At 39.2% G+C, this 19831-nt stretch overlaps 1 protein-coding gene across 1 annotated transcript in view; it reads left to right on the top strand.

The window, feature by feature from the left end:
- The first annotated feature begins 4064 nt into the window (after window positions 1–4064).
- Window positions 4065–19831, top strand: part of LOC141334380 (cationic amino acid transporter 2) — a 24410-nt gene continuing 8643 nt past the window's right edge. Inside the window, exons 1-6 of the mRNA XM_073839440.1 lie at window positions 4065–4185; window positions 5796–6166; window positions 9632–9787; window positions 9860–10022; window positions 10206–10342; window positions 12577–12799. Of these exons, the coding sequence (XP_073695541.1) occupies window positions 5797–6166; window positions 9632–9787; window positions 9860–10022; window positions 10206–10342; window positions 12577–12799 (1049 nt within the window). The 5' untranslated portion in view covers window positions 4065–4185; window position 5796. The remainder of the gene's footprint in view (window positions 4186–5795; window positions 6167–9631; window positions 9788–9859; window positions 10023–10205; window positions 10343–12576; window positions 12800–19831) is intronic.

Here is a 19831-nt window from a genome sequence, read left to right as displayed (position 1 = left end):
TTGGGCATGGTATAAGTAGATGAATTAGAAGAAACAGAAAGTTTGAAATACTCATTTAGTTCAACTCATTATCATAATTTTCCCTTGCTCAATACAATTCAGTTTAGGCATTAGAGATTTTTTTTGTCTTGTTAAGTTCCTAGCCATCCCAGTGTGTATATAAAAAACTAGGGATGCACCGATACGAATCGCCCGATCATGCTTGCGCGTTTTGTCAGTAAAGCCGGTTCTGTAATCAGCGGTAAATGCCATCAGGTGCGTGATTTCACGTTGAGCCGTATATACTACACACAGCCGTTGTTTACCGACGAGCTGCGCAAATCAATGTTCATTATCAGTGTGAATGTGTGCAGCTCGTCAGTGAACAACGGCTGTGTGTAGTATATACGGCTCAACGTGAAATCACGCACCTGATGGCATTTACCACTGATTACAGAACCGGCTTTACTGACAAAACGCGCAAGTGATCGGCCGATACAGATCGGTGCATCCCTATAAAAACACTCATGTTTGCTCATTGAGATGTCAATCGTTGGCGTTGTTATACAAAGTAGTTATTCAGTACTGAACTACAAACACACACACCATAGAAGTAACTACAAGCATGTTCACGAATGTTTGTTAAACTGACAGTTAAGTAGACACCCCGAAAGTAGGGTTCTATCTAACCTAAGCATCGTGAACTTTACAAAGATACTAAGAGCAGAATAGCAAAACAAATGTGTCTATTAACTCTTGCATAATGATTATGCAACAAACATGCAGATTAACATACTACTTGTTTTCTTCCCAATTTGGTAAGCAGAATTGTTTGAGTAATTTAATTTATTTATATAATATGTGTAGTGTGTATTTGAGGGTATTAACTGTGACAGAGTGACGTAGACGACATTTACTGTGACAGAATGTAATGTCACAAAGCCTGTTTCATGACATGGTAGTGTATCCCAAATCCCCACTCAAAGGCAGATACTTTTTCCTCTCTAAAAGAGTATATGCGTTTAGGGCATAGTAGATGACTTGGGAGCATTAGAGACAAGTTCATTCAACTCACAAAACTCAAATGTATTAAGCATGGGAAAATCATACAAATTATTTAGTGTTTACACTCATGTCATGTTCCTAGTTATCCCAGTTTGTATATAAATTAAGTTGTCAATCATGGTATTTGTCTTACAAAGCTGTTATGTATATGCATTTATTTACCTTTAGGATTACGTTGAATTCTTAGATGACCTTTTTTGGTTTATTAATGAAGACCTGATGCATTTAGAACCTCACCTCAACCTCAAATGTGACCCTGGAGCACAAAACCAGTCTTAAGTCGCTGGGGTATATTTGTAGCAATAGCCAAAAATACATTGTATGGGTCAAAATTATTGATTTTGCTTTTATGCCAAAAATCATTAGGAAATTAAGCAAAGATCATGTTCCATGAAGATTTTTTTGTAAAATTCCTACTATAAATATATCAAAATGTAATTTTCGATAAATAACATGCATTGCTAAGAACTTAATTTGGACAACTTTAAAGGTGATTTTCTCAATATTTAGATTTTTTGCACCCTCGGATTTCAGATTTTGAAATAGATGTATCTCAACCAAATATTGTCTCGTCCCAACAAACCATATATCAATAGAAAGCTTATTTTTGGAGCTTTCATATGATGTATACATCTCAGTTTTGTACAATTTAACCTTATGACTGGTTTTGTGGTCCAGGGTCACAAATTAGGATCTAACAGCAGTTCAGCTCATCTTCCTTACCTTAGGTAAACTTTTCAATGAGGACCACACAGTTCCTCCTCCTGGCTAACCAGATACTCCTTCCTGACTGCTTTCTCATACTCTTTATTTATGCTGGCCTTAAGAAACCCCATAAATCTGGTTGCCTGTTGATGGTTCTTGAGGGACACTGTACTGATTTTTAGATCTGGCCCTCCAGCTAAGCAAGGCATGAGGATCATGATCACCCTGTGGCCCTAAACCTCCAAGAAATCAAGATTTTCTGTAATTGTGGAGTATAAAAGATAACAAATGAATGCAATACATAAGAGCAAAAGGCAAATAAGATTTATTTTAGAACACTTTTTAAATACGTACATTCTTAAAAATAAAAGGTTCTTCAAGCGATGCCATAGTAGAACCATTTTTGGTTCCACAAAGAACCATTCACTCAAAGGTTTTTAAAGAACCATCTCTTTCTTACCTTTTTATAATCTGAAGAACCAGCTTTTGCCACAAATGACCTTTTGTAAAACAAAAAGGTTCTTCAGATGTTAAAGGTTCTTTATGGAAACATTTAGACAAAAAAGGCTCTTCTACGGCATCATGAAGCACCTTTATTTTTAGGAGTGTATTTCATTAAAATATACCTGCTAAATAAGAATGTAATTAGATGACTCATTAGGAAGCAAAGCATTAGTAGATCCATCATTGCAGATTATTAAAGAAAAATTAATGATTAGTCGTTTAACTTTGCATTCTAGTTGGCATATTAGACCTTTGGTCGTTTTCGGAAGGGTTTTTGCTCTAGTTTTGCTTCCTTCAGCAAATAACTACATCTTTTCACATGATCCCCTCACCTTACGGTGAATCACTCCAGCTGTCTACCAACTAAATATAACATGCATTTTACACACATTTACTTACTTACAGTGATTCTCAATAAAGATTTCAAGTCAGCTTGACCACGCCTGTGGAAAGTGGGTTGTTAAGTTGTAAACTTCAACAGTAATAATGATTATCCAACACCTTTGCTTTTGAAACCCTATGTAACTATGATACATATAAATGCTGTTTTCTAACATGTTTTTAATGCAGCAATGCAAAATCGCCACTAGTGGCCAGTGCTACTTCATTTTAATAACAGGTTGCTACCTTTTTGGAGGCTACTACTGTAAAATACATATGTAATAAAACAAACTCATTATGCAATTAGTATTGGCGTGGTGTCTTTTAGACATATTTTCATTGGCACTGAAGAATCTGAAATGCAAGCTACTCAATATTCATTACGTGTTTACAACTATTGTATAAAAGCAATACGAGACAGTAAGACAAGATAGGAACTCAAGTCAATTGTGGGAGAGAAAACCCTGTCCAGGATACACTACACGCTGCAGTAATACTAATTAGTTGGTAGTCTGCTTTTCCAAATATAGCCGTGGACTTCAGCCGCTGATAGTGTAATAATAAGTCAGAGTCAGCATGAAATCACAGATTTAGCTTTCCCTTATCTTTTTTAAATAGCCATAGTATCAGATTTGAGAGTGGAATAAACTCTATTGCTGTGATTCATCAGTCAGTCATCTTTCCATTATGTCCATCATTCTGTTGTGATTATAATCTGTTATTGTATAAACGTGTTAGATAAAAAAATACATTGCAAAATAATAAAGAAGCATGTGGATACTTCACTGCATGTTTTTTTCAAACTGATATTTGTCATTGCACTTATAAGTCTTAATTTTTTGTCTTTATATTTGTGAATGGTATGAGTTTTAAAAAGTTGTTAATTAAATTATTGATTAAGCACCTTGTTAATTCTGCGTACTGTATACACTCTTAAAAATAAAGGTGCTTCACGTTGCCATAGAAGAAACTTTTGTTTTGTTTTTTAAAAAAGAACCTGTAACATCTGAAGAACCTTCTGTTTGACAAAAGGTTCTGTGTGGCGAAAAACTTAAGAAACAGGTGGTTCTTTAGAGAACCTTTGACTGAATGGTTCTTTGTGGAACCAAAAATGTTTCTTCTATGGCATCGCTTGAAGAACCTTTTGAAGCACCTTTATTTTTAAGAGTGTATGTGGGGTCAACATTCAGCACTGGAAGTTTTGCTTTTGAACATTTTTGATTTTTTAGCTTTTTAAATCATAAGCTTTTCACTCGGCACAATGCACTTTTTGAGTTCTTTTGATAAATACCTTGTGTGTGTCAGACTTACAACTGCAAAATTCTTTTTTATAAGTGCATATCTCTTCTCCAGAAATCTCACATTGCTTCTAAATGTAACAGAGTCTGTCAAAAATTACACATGGGCGTTTTGGACACGTGAGAGTTTACAGGAGGGGCCCTGTGATATAGTCTGTGCTCAGGAACTCTTGGACCACAGCACTCACACCATAACCACACCTTCACACACCTTCACAAACCTTCACACACCGCTGGGATTCAGAGCCGACAGGTAAGTCACCTAATAATTCATTTTACTGTGGGACTGTGATTGCTTCTATTTGAATATTGGACAAGAGCTCATTCAGTATCTAATACCTCACAATCACCTGAAAGCTGTGTACCATAACTTAAATTGATTTATTTTACTGATTAATTTCATAACTCGGATAATTTCTATATAAACACAATTAAAAACTAAAATTGATTAAAAAAAATATTTTCTTGATTCTTTGAACACATAAATAAAAATTATCTTTAATGTTCAAAAAAAAAAAAGAAAAATAAAAGAAAACAGATTTTCTTCTAATTTTAACACGAAAGAAATGTTGACTGAGTTAAGTAATTCCCATTAGGGAGCACATGCATTAGTCTGTTCAACAGAGCATCATAAAAGCAAGATAAGAGCATTGTCAGATATTCTGTGCATACAAGGAAATGGTGGAGATAAGTTACGTGACTTTTGAACATTTTAGTGGACTGGACATTGTTAAAATGTATTTATTATGTCAATCAAGTGATAAATAAAAAATAGCACATTGTTTTATTGTTTTATTTAACTAAGATGTAAACTATAAAAGATCAACTCAAGCTCACAAATGTTCAACCAAGATAAATTATATAAAATCTAACCATTAAAAAGCTTTTTATTGCTACATTTAAAATGTATGCTTTTTATTCAAAATTTCTTAAAGTACTTTGTGCTGTATTTTATGTATTAGAGTTAGTTGTTCTTTTTACTCTCTGATATTTAATGAACACATTTCATACAAAGTGCGTAATTCCGAGTGACAGATGATTTTCAAACATTTGATGTAATTTGAAATTAAATAAGAAAAAAAGAATGGCTATAAATTCACTTTAAATAAATGACTAAAAAATATGTACATTGTATTAAAACAATAAAGAGCAAATGCTTAATATATTTCACATCGCTTTAGTTTACATTTGCATTACATTTAGTCATTTAGCAGATGCTTTTGTCCAAAGTCACTTACAAATAAGGACAATGGAAGCAATTAATCAAAAAATCTAAATCAACAAAACAGCAATAACACGCAAGTGCTATGACAAGCCTCAGATTAGCTTAATGCAAAGAAAAAAGAAAAACAAATAGAATAGAAAACGAGTAGATTGTGTTGTTAATTGTACAATGAAAATAAAAAAGATAGAAGGATTAGAAGGATAGAGGATTTTTTAAAGAATAGAATTTGAATAGAGAGTGTTAGAGTCAAACGATCAAATAAGGACGGAAGAGATATTTAGTTTTATTTATTGCTTTTTAATTCCCCATTTTATTGCTTTTTTTTTTAAAAAACGATTTCCTTATAAACAGTTAAGGCTCCAAACTATCAAGTACTTTGAACTACATTTTATGTATGGTTGTATACAAATAAAAGTTATTATTATATTTCCTGATAACGGAGGCACAGTGTAAGGTTAAGACTTATATAATTATAATAATTAAGGCATTTCACAAATTAGGTAAAAAAAACATAAGTGACCAAATGGGTGTAAAAGAGTGCATTACAAAAATGCAACACAGTGTTTTATTACAGAATGCACATCTGTTTCTCTTGAATAGATAATATATTACATAATCACCAATGTTATTTGTCTTAGGATGTCCTGTGACAAAGTGCTGTCCTTTTTGAAGAGCCTATCGAGGCGAAAGCCACTGGAGCCTGATGGTGAAGAGTCCAGCTTTAAGCGTTGCTTAACTACACTCGACCTTGTGGCCCTCGGGGTGGGAAGTACACTTGGTGCTGGGGTATATGTCCTTTCTGGAGAGGTTGCCAGAACAGTATCTGGTCCTAGTATTATCGTGTCATTCTTCATTGCGGCGGTGGCGTCTGTGTTTGCGGGCTTGTGCTATGCAGAGTTTGGCGCCCGAGTGCCCAAGACCGGCTCTGCCTACCTCTACAGCTACGTCACTGTCGGAGAGGTGTGGGCCTTCATCACCGGCTGGAACTTACTGTTGTCCTACATCATAGGCAAGAGCAAACATTACATGCCCAGCATTAACAACACATTCAGACAAATACGCTTTATTTGAGCTGGCTGCTGTTGCTTATTAATGTTGACACTGCCCATCACCTTGACATTTGAATCTAGTCGAAAGTAAAAATTCTGCCTTGGTTTTCTCACTGATGACTTTATAAGCTGGACAGGTGATTTAAACAGCAACAAGCTAAAGCACAAAACAAAAAAAGACTGAAAGCATAAACCTTTGAACGGAAAAGAGCAGTGTCAAAAGATCCTTTGAGCTTCTCAGCAAACAGAAAGTAAAAATGAATGGAACTGCACCATAGGGCTATATTAAGACATTATATGCAAACTTAATTCTGCTATATGCAAATGTAATGTATTTATTTGTTTATTCATTTCATTTATTTATTTTTTGTTAATGCACACATACTGTATGGCATTCATAAGAAGTTCCTTTTTCGAATTGCCTGAAAAACCATCTCATGCAAATGTAAATTTTTTTTTGCAATATATGGGAGTTTTTGTGCAATTGACGTGTTTCCATTAGGCGTATTTTCAATTCACAATTTCAATTTGTGCATATATTTTGGCTATATTTAATCGAATATGACCCATAAATGCAGAGGAAAAAAAACATTTTGTTTAGCAAAATATTCCTTTTTTGGCGCGTTTACATTACAGATTTGCGCAAAACTTTGGAGATATTTTATAAATGTCAATTAAATAGTATTGCGAAATGACGGGGTTTACATTAACCAATTCGACTAAAACTAAAATTTTTCCTCTCACGATAAGTCATGGCAATGGATTTTTGTGGGATTTTGGCTATATTTAATCGAATGTGACCTGTAAATGTGAGAAAAAAAACATTTCCATTGCTGTTTTGCGAAACAATTGCTGTTTTGGGAGTTTTTGCGCAATTGACGCATTTCCGTTAGATGTATTTTCAATTTGCAATTTCATTTTGCACAATTTAAGGGGTAATGGAAACACGGCTGGAGAAAAGTAGATCTAGCTGTCAATAGCTGCGTTTCCATTACCCCTTAAATTGCGCAAATTGAAAATACGACTAATCGAAACGTGTCAAAAACTCCCATGTATCGCAAAAAAGGTTTTTTTCTGCATTTAGAGGTCACATTTGATTAAATATAGCTAAAATACCACAAAAATCCATTGCCATGACTTAACGCGAGAGGAGAAAATTACGTTTCAGTCGCATAACATCGGTTAATGCAAACGCCATCATTTCTTAATTTCATAATGTTCATAAATGTTGATTAAAAACTATTGCAAAATGACGGCATTTCCATTAACCGATGTTACACGCCTAAAACTGAATTTTGTCCTCTCGAGATAAGTCATGGCAACAGATAATCGAATATGAACTGTAAATGGAAAAAAAAAAAAAACGTTTCCATTGCTGTTTTGCGAAATATTCCTATTTCGAATTGCCTGAAAAACCATCTCATGCAAATGTAAAAAATTTTTTGCAATATATGGGAGTTTTTGTGCAATTGACGTGTTTCCGTTAGGCATATTTTCAATTCACAATTTCAATTTGCGCATATATTTTGGCTATATTTAATCGAATATGACCCATAAATGCAGAGGAAAAAAAACGTTTCCATTGCTGTTTTGCAAAATATTCCTTTTTTGAATTGCCCACATGCGAGCAGATTTTTTTTTTTTTTTTTTTTTTTGCGTTATATGGGAGTTTTTGCGCAATTAGGTGCGTTTACATTACAGATTTGCACAAAACTTTGGAGATATTTTATAAATGTCAATTAAATAGTATTGCGAAATGACGGGTTTCCATTAACCTATGCGACTAAAACAAAATTTTTTCCTCTCATGATAAGTCATGGCAATGGATTTTTGTGGGATTTTGCCTATATTTAATCGAATGTGACCTGTAAATGTGGAGAAAAAAAAAAACGTTTCCATTGCTGTTTTGCGAAATATCCCTTTTTTGAATTGCATGGAAAACCACCTGATGCAAGCGTAATTGTTTTTGCGTTATATGGGAGTTTTTGCTCAACTAGTCGCGTTTCCATTACAAATTTGCACAAATCTTTGGCGATATTTCATAAATGTCATTTAAAAAGTATTGTGAATGTGACAGGGTTTCTATTAACCGGTGTTATGCGACTAAAACATAGTTTTTTCCTCTCGAGATAAGTCATGGCAGCGGACTTTTGTGGAATTTTGCCTATTTTTAATTGAATGTATGCGCGTTTCCGTTACAGATTTGTGCAAAACTTTGGTGATATTTTATAAATGTCAATTAAATAGTATTGCGAAATGACAGGGTTTCCATTAACTGGTGTTATGCAACTAAAACTGAATTTTTTACTCTCGCGATAAGTCACGGCAATGGATTTTTGTGGGATTTTGGCTATATGTAATCGAATGTGACCTGTAAATGCGAGAAAAAAAAAAAAAAAAAAAACGTTTCCATTGCTGTTTTGCGAAATATTTCTTTTTTTGCCATGACTTATCGCGAGACGAAAAAATACGTTTCAGTCGCATAACAACGCCATCATTTCGCAATACTTTTTAATCAACATTTATAAAATAGCGCCAAAGTTTCGCACAAATCTGTAATGGAAACACGCCTAGTGTGTTGACAATAGCTGCGTTTCCATTAGCCCTTAAATTGCGCAAATTAAAATTGAAAATTGAAAATACGCCTAATGGAAATGCGTCAATTTCGCAAAAACTCCCATATATCGCAAAATAGTTTTTACGTTTGCATGAGGCAATTCTCAGGCAATTCAAAAAAGGAATATTTCGCAAAACAGCAATGGAAACGTTTTTTTTTGTTGTTGTTGTTTTTTCACATTTACAGGTCACATTCGACTAAATATAGCCCAAACCCCACAAAAGTCCATTGCCATGACTTATCACGAGAGGAAAAAAATACTATTAGTTGCATAACATCGGTTAATGGAAAGGCCTTCATTTGGCAATATGTTGTTAATCATCATTTATAAAATATTGCCAAAATTTTGCGCAAATCTGTAATGGAAACGCCTAATGAAAAAGACAAAAATGACCACAAATCATACAAAACAGGAACCACTGGTTGTTATAACAAAGAACAATATTTATTTATCCATCCTCTTTAGTAATTACATTCAGCCGCACAAACAAGCCGAAGCACTACCAGAATGTTCTTCCGCAAGACGTATGCAGTTTCAGTTTTCAGGGCATAAAGATACATTGTGTAGCTCTAAACATTAAAAAGATCAACTCACAATGATTTTAGGAAACGCAGCCCAGCTCAAATAAGACTTTCCATGAACGTTCCACAATCGTTGATATTAATCTCAAACTTTTTTTTTTCATGACAGTATGCATCAGCAAATGATTATGCCCATAATCGCATGCCATATAAACCTGCTTATCAAATCTTTGACAATCACTATCAGTTTATATAACTTGAATTTATCTGAATGACTTTATGACAGGAACATCCAGTGTGGCAAGAGCTTGGAGTGGCACTTTCGATGACTTGATTGATAATAAGATTGCCAATTATTTGAGTAAAAACACACCCATGAATTTACCTGGCCTCGCTCCCTATCCGGACTTCTTTGCTGCTGGTCTTATCCTGGTTTTGGCAGGCAAGTAAGATTTATGGTGTGTTACAGATTATGTTAAGATACAGTTATTTAAATTAACATTGTTGTTCTCAGGGATCCTTGCATTTGGAGTGAAGGAGTCTGCCATTGTCAATAAGGTCTTCACAGCTATAAATATGGTAGTTCTGGTTTTCGTCATCATTTCTGGATTCATCAAAGGTGACATTGAAAACTGGCAGATAACAAAAGATGACATTTGGAACTACACAGTAACAGCGTATGTTGCATTTTAACAATTACAAAGCATTTGAGGAAATGGTAAATCTTCTGGCTGAATGTTTTAGATTAACAAGTTTAAAATTAAACTGGGACATTGAAAATAACATAGATTTAACGTTTAATTAATTCTTGCAATACCTACTGCACTGAAATGGTTTTAAACATTTTTTTTTTCTTTTAGAAATCTCTCAGTCTCAAATGAAACTTTATCCAGTTTTGGAAATGGAGGATTTTTTCCATTTGGTTTTGAGGGAACTTTTGCTGGAGCCGCTACCTGTTTTTATGCCTTTGTGGGATTTGACTGCATTGCAACCACAGGTACTTTACAAAATTTCATGCTGTTATTTTTTAATATTTATTTTTCCCCTGTTCATAGTGACCATGTCTGTCAAGCTTTAAAAAAAAATCAACATTTACTAGGCCATATACTATATTCAAAGTATTTTGAAATCATACTATAGTATAGTAGTTGTGTACAAAACTATGTACATTATATATATATATGTGACCCTGGACCACAAAACCAGTCATAAGGTTAAATTTTACAAAAATGAGATTTATACATCATATGAAAGCTCAATAAATAAGCTTTCTATTGATGTATGGTTTGTTAGGATAGGACAATATTTGACTGAGATACATCTATTTGAAAATCTGGAATCTGAGGGTGCAAAAAAATCAAAATACTGAGAAAATCACCTTTAAAGTTGTCCAAATTAGGTTCTTAACAATGCATATTACAAATCAAAAATTACATTTTGATATATTTACAGTAGGAATTTTACAAAAAATCTTCATGGAACATGATCTTTACTTAATTTCATAATGATTTTTGACATAAAAGAAAAATCTAAAATTTTGACCCATGCAATGTATTTTTGGCTATTGCTACAAATATACCCCAGCGACTTAAGACTGGTTTTGTGGTCCAGGGTCACATATATATATATATATATATATATATATATATATATATATACAGTGCCTTGCATAATTATTCATACCCCTTTATTTTTTTCACATTTTGTTTTGTTGCAGCATTATGTTGAAATGCTTTAAATTAGTTTTTCCCCACATCAGTTTACACTCCACACACCATAATAATGACGAAGCAAAAACCAGATTTGCAAATGTTACAAATGTATTAAAAATAAAACACTGAAATAAGTAGATGGCATAAGTATAACTCAGTACATAGTTGAAGCAGCTTTACAGCCTCAAGTCTTTTTGGGTCTGATGTGAGCATCTTTGCACATCTGCATTTGGCAATTATCTGCCATTCTTTGCCTCACCTTTTCACCTCTCCATCTCTGTCAGCTTGGACATTTTCTAGAGTCCTAGTTGTTCCAATCGTCTTCCATTATGGAGAATGCTTCTGTCAACCTTCAATGCAGCAGATTTGTTTCTGAACTCTTCTCTAGATCATCGCCTTAACGCAAGTCTGTCACTGAGCTCTACAGGCAGTTATCTTGGTTTTTGCTCTGAGATGCATTTTCAGCTGTTAGACCTTTTCTGAGAGGTGTGTGCCTTTCTAAATCAGACTCATTCACATGAATTTGCCACAGTTTAACTCCACTCCAAGTGTAGGAACATCTAGAAGCAATATGAATGCTCCTGAGATAAATTTCCAGTGTCCCAGAATACTTATGCAATGGAATCTTTTCAGTTTTTTATTTTTGATAAATCTTAAAAACCTATTTCTGGCTTTGCCATTATGGAGTAGGGAGTGTAGATTGATGTGGAAAAAAAGTAATTTAAAGTAGTTTAACATAAGGCAGCAACATAACAAAATGTGAAAAAATGAAGGGGTATGAATACTTCTGCAAGGCACTGTATACCAGTGGATATCAAAATTACACTGTAAAAAACAATTGGTTGAGACTGCCTTAACATTTTAAGTTCAGTCAACTTGAAATGTTAAATTGTACTAAGTGACAACTTAGATATTTGAGTTGATTCAACTCAAAATTCTAAGGCAGCTGGGTAACAAATTATTTTAACTTGACTCATCAAATCGTTTTTACAGTGTAGAGAACAACCTATAATTTCCTGAATTCCGAGGTCACTGCTTAGTCCTATTTTTTGAAGCAGAAGGAGAATAAGTTAACTAGACATGCTCTTACACTGTAAAAAGTTTTCACCAGATTCAACTTTTGACGAGTAAAATTATTTTCTTGTTTTCAGAAAAAAACAAGCCAAAATTAAGTGATTTTTTTTTGCTTAGAACAAGCAAAATAATCTGCCAATGGGGTAAGAAAAAAAATCTTATTTCAAACGGAAAACAAGATTACTTTTTTTTACCCCATTGGCCGATTATTTTGCTTGTTTCAAGCAAAAAGATACCTAATTTTTACTTGTTTTCTCTGAAAACAAGATAATAATTTTTACTTGTCTAGAAAATCCTTCTTGATTTAAGAATTTTCAGATATTTTGGCTGGAAACAAGACAAAAAATCTAAGTAAAAAAAGAATTTTTTGCAATGAAACAGCCAAATGTTATAATTTACTAGTCTAAATTATTATTTTTTTATAATTTTTTTCTCCTGTATCTAGGTGAGGAGGTCAAAAACCCGCAGAGGTCTATTCCTATAGGAATTGTGGCTTCTCTTCTCATCTGTTTCTTGGCTTATTTCGGCGTCTCGGCTGCTCTCACTCTCATGATGCCCTACTACCAGCTAAATGTTCAGAGTCCCTTACCTGTAGCCTTCACCTATGTAGGCTGGGACCCTGCAAAGTATGCTGTGGCTGTTGGATCTTTGTGTGCTCTTTCAACAAGGTGAAGCAACACATGTTGACCCATTGAACACTTAGACTCACTAGACTCATACTGTAATGACTATAAAAAGCAGCTTTACGTGATCAGTAAGAGGATAGTAGAGTAGATGCTCATAACTAAAAAGCAAAGCTGTTCATTGGTTCGGTAAAATTAGCATCATAAAGTCAAATGTAGTATACATAATGCAGGACTATCAAACAGAGTTGCCAAGGATTGATGTTGATGCAGGATATAGCAGCAGAAGTTAAATATTTAACACGCTGTGGTTGAAACAATCCTTCTTATTGTTAGTTTGGCACTTTAGTCTACTAAATCACCAGTACATCCAGGTTCACTAGGTTCTCTCTGAGAGATAAGTGTTTAAGAGCTACTTATGGAGAACTATGAGAAAATAGCCTCTTTAGTTTGAGAAAGGAGAAGTCCACTTACAGAACAAAAATCCCGGCTGAAAAAAAAAAACAGCTAAAACCAGCCTAGGCTGGTTGGCTGGTTTTAGCTGGTCAACCAGCCTGGTTTTAGCTGGTCATAGCTGGTCAGAAGGCTGGTTTTAGAGGGGTTTTGGCCACTTTCCCAGCTGGCCTATTAGTCTAGGCTGGTTGGCTGGTTTTAGCTGGTCATAGCTGGTCAGTAGGCTGGTTTTAGAGGGGTTTTGGCCACTTTCCCAGCTGGCCTATTAGTCTAGGCTAGTTGGCTGGTTTTAGCTGGTCATCGCTGGTCAGCAGGCTGGTTTTAGAGGGGTTTTGGCCACTTTCCCAGCTGGCCTATTAGTCTAGGCTAGTTGGCTGGTTTTAGCTGGTCATCGCTGGTCAGCAGGCTGGTTTTAGAGGGGTTTTGGCCACTTTCCCAGCTGGCCTATTAGTCTAGGCTAGTTGGCTGGTTTTAGCTGGTCATCGCTGGTCAGCAGGCTGGTTTTAGAGGGGTTTTGGCCACTTTCCCAGCTGGCCTATTAGTCTAGGCTAGTTGGCTGGTTTTAGCTGGTCATCGCTGGTCAGCAGGCTGGTTTTAGAGGGGTTTTGGCCACTTTCCCAGCTGGCCTATTAGTCTAGGCTAGTTGGCTGGTTTTAGCTGGTCATCGCTGGTCAGCAGGCTGGTTTTAGAGGGGTTTTGGCTACTTTCCCAGCTGGCCTATTAGTCTAGGCTAGTTGGCTGGTTTTAGCTGGTCATCGCTGGTCAGCAGGCTGGTTTTAGAGGGGTTTTGGCCACTTTCCCAGCTGGCCTATTAGTCTAGGCTAGTTGGCTGGTTTTAGCTGGTCATAGCTGGTCAGCAGGCTGGTTTTAGAGGGGTTTTGGCCACTTTCCCAGCTGGCCTATTAGTCTAGGCTAGTTGGCTGGTTTTAGCTGGTCATCGCTGGTCAGCAGGCTGGTTTTAGAGGGGTTTTGGCCACTTTCCTAGCTGGCCTATTAGTCTAGGCTAGTTGGTAGGGGTGGGACGATCATACAGGTAACTCACGATTCAATTCTGTGGCGATATGTGGCCCACGATATCGATAATATCGCGATTCACGATATCTACGATATTCAATATATTGGAAGAAATTTCATCAACGATATATCACGATATATGTGACTGAAAAAGAAAAAAATACCCATAATAAGGAAATCTTATGCATTTATTAATGCCAACATTTCCAACACTGTGCAAAGAAATATGCATTTGCATAATAACTCACTGCCTCCTGGTCTTAAATGTAAACACTGTACAGCTAGACAGATAAAAGTGCCTGAACATTAAAAAACAACATGAACATTAACTAACATGTGTAAACCATGATACTGAAACGTCAGTAGTAAGTTACTGTAAAGTGCTTTATGTTAACCTGGACAGTGGTCTCATCAATGCATATTCTTCTTGAGGAACACTAACGCCTGTTTCACACATACTCCGTCTGCAGTGTGTATGCAGTCCGTGTGCGTTACGTATGCGATGCAGAAGCAGCACGGACTCATTTTGCTTTCACACAGGACACGTTTGCAGTCCGTTCCTGATCCGCGGCTGTTTACCACAAACACCATTTATCCGTTATTTTGATTTCAAATACAAACGTGCTTTTTCAGCATTGTGATACTCTTTTATCACAGTACACTAATACAATTCTAGATATATTCACGTTTAAACTCAACGTATAACAAACAACGTATTATTCAATGCACTTGCACAGCAACCGCGTGCAGTGTGAACGCTCTAATCCGTTAACATGGGTGCGGAAAAAAATACTCAACGCATAAGCACTGCAGACGGAGTATGTGTGAAACAGGCGTAACTGATCAGCATGCTCAACTAGCGGGTGCGTCTTTGATTTGTTTTTCGTTATCTTCCGCCATTCTTCTCACTTCTCTTTTTTCTGCGCTTCTTCTTCTCTGATGTTGTAAGATAACTTGTGTTCTTCACTGGCCGCTGCTTCCGCCACTTTACGCCTATTTACTCGAACAGCGCCCCCCGCAAACAGAATGGTAGATATTGGGTAGTGACAGTGACACTGACGACGGGTAAATTAATCATTTGAGTTGTAATAAAATATCGATATTGGCCGTTAGTGTATCGATTATTTATTGTGACAGAGAGCACAACAATATATTGCAATATCGATTTTTTTTCCCACCCCTACTAGTTGGCTGGTTTTAGCTGGTCATAGCTGGTCAGCGGGCTGGTTTTAGAGGGGTTTTGGCCACTTTCCAAGCTGGCCTATTAGTCTGGGCTAGTTGGCTGGTTTTAGCTGGTCAGTAGGCTGGTTTTAGAGGGGTTTTGGCCAATTTTCCAGCTGGCCTATCAGCCTAGGCTGGTTGGCTGGTTTTAGCTGGTCATAGCTGGTCAGTAGGCTGGTTTTAGAGGGGTTTTGGCCAATTTTCCAGCTGGCCTATCAGCCTAGGCTGGTTGGCTGGTTTTAGCTGGTCATAGCTGGTCAGTAGGCTGGTTTTAGAGGGGTTTTGGCCAATTTTCCAGCTGGCCTATCAGCCTAGGCTGGTTGGCTGGTTTTAGCTGGTCAACCAGCCTGATTTTAGCTGGTCATAGCTGGTCAGTAGGCTGGTTTTAGAGGGGTTTTGGCCAATTTTCCAGCTGGCCTATCAGCCTAGGCTGGTTGGCTGGTTTTAGCTGGTCATCGCTGGTCAGCGGGCTGGTTTTAGAGGGGTTTTGGCCACTTTCCCAGCTGGCCTATTAGTCTAGGCTAGTTGGCTGGTTTTAGCTGGTCATAGCTGGTCAGCAGGCTGGTTTTAGAGGGGTTTTGGCCACTTTCCCAGCTGGCCTATTAGTCTAGGCTGGTTGGCTGGTTTTAGCTGGTCATCGCTGGTCAGAAGGCTGGTTTTAGAGGGGATTTGGCCAATTTTCCAGCTGGCCTATTAGTCTAGGCTAGTTGGCTGGTTTTAGCTGGTCATAGCTGGTCAGTAGGCTGGTTTTAGAGGGGTTTTGGCCACTTTCCCAGCTGGCCTATTAGTCTAGGCTAGTTGGCTGGTTTTAGCTGGTCATAGCTGGTCAGCGGGCTGGTTTTAGAGGGGTTTTGGCCACTTTCCCAGCTGGCCTATTAGTCTAGGCTAGTTGGCTGGTTTTAGCTGGTCATCGCTGGTCAGCGGGCTGGTTTTAGAGGGGTTTTGGCCACTTTCCCAGCTGGCCTATTAGTCTAGGCTATAGTTGGCTGGTTTTAGCTGGTCATAGCTGGTCAGCGGGCTGGTTTTAGAGGGGTTTTGGCCACTTTCCCAGCTGGCCTATTAGTCTAGGCTAGTTGGCTGGTTTTAGCTGCTCATCGCTGGTCAGCGGGCTGGTTTTAGAGGGGTTTTGGCCACTTTCCCAGCTGGCCTATTAGTCTAGGCTAGTTGGCTGGTTTTAGCTGGTCATCGCTGGTCAGCGGGCTGGTTTTAGAGGGGTTTTGGCCACTTTCCCAGCTGGCCTATTAGTCTAGGCTATAGTTGGCTGGTTTTAGCTGGTCATAGCTGGTCAGTAGGCTGGTTTTAGAGGGGTTTTGGCCAATTTTCCAGCTGGCCTATCAGCCTAGGCTGGTTGGCTGGTTTTAGCTGGTCAACCAGCCTGATTTTAGCTGGTCATAGCTGGTCAGTAGGCTGGTTTTAGAGGGGTTTTGGCCAATTTTCCAGCTGGCCTATCAGCCTAGGCTGGTTGGCTGGTTTTAGCTGGTCATCGCTGGTCAGCGGGCTGGTTTTAGAGGGGTTTTGGCCACTTTCCCAGCTGGCCTATTAGTCTAGGCTAGTTGGCTGGTTTTAGCTGGTCATAGCTGGTCAGCAGGCTGGTTTTAGAGGGGTTTTGGCCACTTTCCCAGCTGGCCTATTAGTCTAGGCTGGTTGGCTGGTTTTAGCTGGTCATCGCTGGTCAGAAGGCTGGTTTTAGAGGGGTTTTGGCCAATTTTCCAGCTGGCCTATCAGCCTAGGCTGGTTGGCTGGTTTTAGCTGGTCATAGCTGGTCAGTAGGCTGGTTTTAGAGGGGTTTTGGCCATTTTTCCAGCTGGCCTATCAGCCTAGGCTGGTTGGCTGGTTTTAGCTGGTCATAGCTGGTCAGTAGGCTGGTTTTAGAGGGGTTTTGGCCAATTTTCCAGCTGGCCTATCAGCCTAGGCTGGTTGGCTGGTTTTAGCTGGTCAACCAGCCTGATTTTAGCTGGTCATAGCTGGTCAGTAGGCTGGTTTTAGAGGGGTTTTGGCCAATTTTCCAGCTGGCCTATCAGCCTAGGCTGGTTGGCTGGTTTTAGCTGGTCATCGCTGGTCAGCGGGCTGGTTTTAGAGGGGTTTTGGCCACTTTCCCAGCTGGCCTATTAGTCTAGGCTAGTTGGCTGGTTTTAGCTGGTCATAGCTGGTCAGCGGGCTGGTTTTAGAGGGGTTTTGGCCACTTTCCCAGCTGGCCTATTAGTCTAGGCTAGTTGGCTGGTTTTAGCTGGTCATCGCTGGTCAGCGGGCTGGTTTTAGAGGGGTTTTGGCCACTTTCCCAGCTGGCCTATTAGTCTAGGCTATAGTTGGCTGGTTTTAGCTGGTCATAGCTGGTCAGTAGGCTGGTTTTAGAGGGGTTTTGGCCAATTTTCCAGCTGGCCTATCAGCCTAGGCTGGTTGGCTGGTTTTAGCTGGTCAACCAGCCTGATTTTAGATGGTCATAGCTGGTCAGTAGGCTGGTTTTAGAGGGGTTTTGGCCAATTTTCCAGCTTGCCTATCAGCCTAGGCTGGTTGGCTGGTTTTAGCTGGTCATCGCTGGTCAGCGGGCTGGTTTTAGAGGGGTTTTGGCCACTTTCCCAGCTGGCCTATTAGTCTAGGCTAGTTGGCTGGTTTTAGCTGGTCATAGCTGGTCAGCAGGCTGGTTTTAGAGGGGTTTTGGCCACTTTCCCAGCTGGCCTATTAGTCTAGGCTGGTTGGCTGGTTTTAGCTGGTCATCGCTGGTCAGAAGGCTGGTTTTAGAGGGGTTTTGGCCACTTTCCCAGCTGGCCTATTAGTCTAGGCTAGTTGGCTGGTTTTAGCTGGTCATAGCTGGTCAGTAGGCTGGTTTTAGAGGGGTTTTGGCCACTTTCCCAGCTGGCCTATTAGTCTAGGCTAGTTGGCTGGTTTTAGCTGGTCATAGCTGGTCAGCGGGCTGGTTTTAGAGGGGTTTTGGCCACTTTCCCAGCTGGCCTATTAGTCTAGGCTAGTTGGCTGGTTTTAGCTGGTCATAGCTGGTCAGTAGGCTGGTTTTAGAGGGGTTTTGGCCACTTTCCCAGCTGGCCTATTAGTCTAGGCTAGTTGTCTGGTTTTAGCTGGTCATCGCTGGTCAGCAGGCTGGTTTTAGAGGGGTTTTGGCCACTTTCCTAGCTGGCCTATTAGTCTAGGCTAGTTGGCTGGTTTTAGCTGGTCATAGCTGGTCAGCGGGCTGGTTTTAGAGGGGTTTTGGCCAATTTTCCAGCTGGCCTATTAGTCTTGGCTAGTTGGCTGGTTTTAGCTGGTCAACCAGCCTGGTTTTAGCTGGTCATAGCTGGTCAGTAGGCTGGTTTTAGAGGGGTTTTGGCCACTTTCCCAGCTGGCCTATTAGTCTAGGCTAGTTGTCTGGTTTTAGCTGGTCATCCCTGGTCAGCAGGCTGGTTTTAGAGGGGTTTTGGCCACTTTCCTAGCTGGCCTATTAGTCTAGGCTAGTTGGCTGGTTTTAGCTGGTCATAGCTGGTCAGCGGGCTGGTTTTAGAGGGGTTTTGGCCAATTTTCCAGCTGGCCTATCCGCCTAGGCTGGTTGGCTGGTTTTAGCTGGTCATAGCTGGTCAGCGGGCTGGTTTTAGAGGGGTTTTGGCCACTTTCCCAGCTGGCCTATTAGTCTAGGCTAGTTGGCTGGTTTTAGCTGGTCATAGCTGGTCAGCAGGCTGGTTTTAGAGGGGTTTTGGCCACTTTCCCAGCTGGCCTATTAGTCTAGGCTAGTTGGCTGGTTTTAGCTGGTCATCGCTGGTCAGCAGGCTGGTTTTAGAGGGGTTTTGGCCACTTTCCTAGCTGGCCTATTAGTCTAGGCTAGTTGGCTGGTTTTAGCTGGTCATAGCTGGTCAGCGGGCTGGTTTTAGAGGGGTTTTGGCCACTTTCCAAGCTGGCCTATTAGTCTGGGCTAGTTGGCTGGTTTTAGCTGGTCAGTAGGCTGGTTTTAGAGGGGTTTTGGCCAATTTTCCAGCTGGCCTATCAGCCTAGGCTGGTTGGCTGGTTTTAGCTGGTCATAGCTGGTCAGTAGGCTGGTTTTAGAGGGGTTTTGGCCAATTTTCCAGCTGGCCTATCAGCCTAGGCTGGTTGGCTGGTTTTAGCTGGTCATAGCTGGTCAGTAGGCTGGTTTTAGAGGGGTTTTGGCCAATTTTCCAGCTGGCCTATCAGCCTAGGCTGGTTGGCTGGTTTTAGCTGGTCATAGCTGGTCAGTAGGCTGGTTTTAGAGGGGTTTTGGCCAATTTTCCAGCTGGCCTATCAGCCTAGGCTGGTTGGCTGGTTTTAGCTGGTCAACCAGCCTGATTTTAGCTGGTCATAGCTGGTCAGTAGGCTGGTTTTAGAGGGGTTTTGGCCAATTTTCCAGCTGGCCTATCAGCCTAGGCTGGTTGGCTGGTTTTAGCTGCTCAT

Source organism: Garra rufa, chromosome 5 (assembly GCF_049309525.1).
Source record: "Garra rufa chromosome 5, GarRuf1.0, whole genome shotgun sequence".
In the NCBI taxonomy this organism is placed as follows: Eukaryota; Metazoa; Chordata; class Actinopteri; order Cypriniformes; family Cyprinidae; genus Garra; species Garra rufa.
Note: the sequence above shows the minus strand (reverse complement) of the source record. Positions and strands in the feature narration are given on the sequence as shown.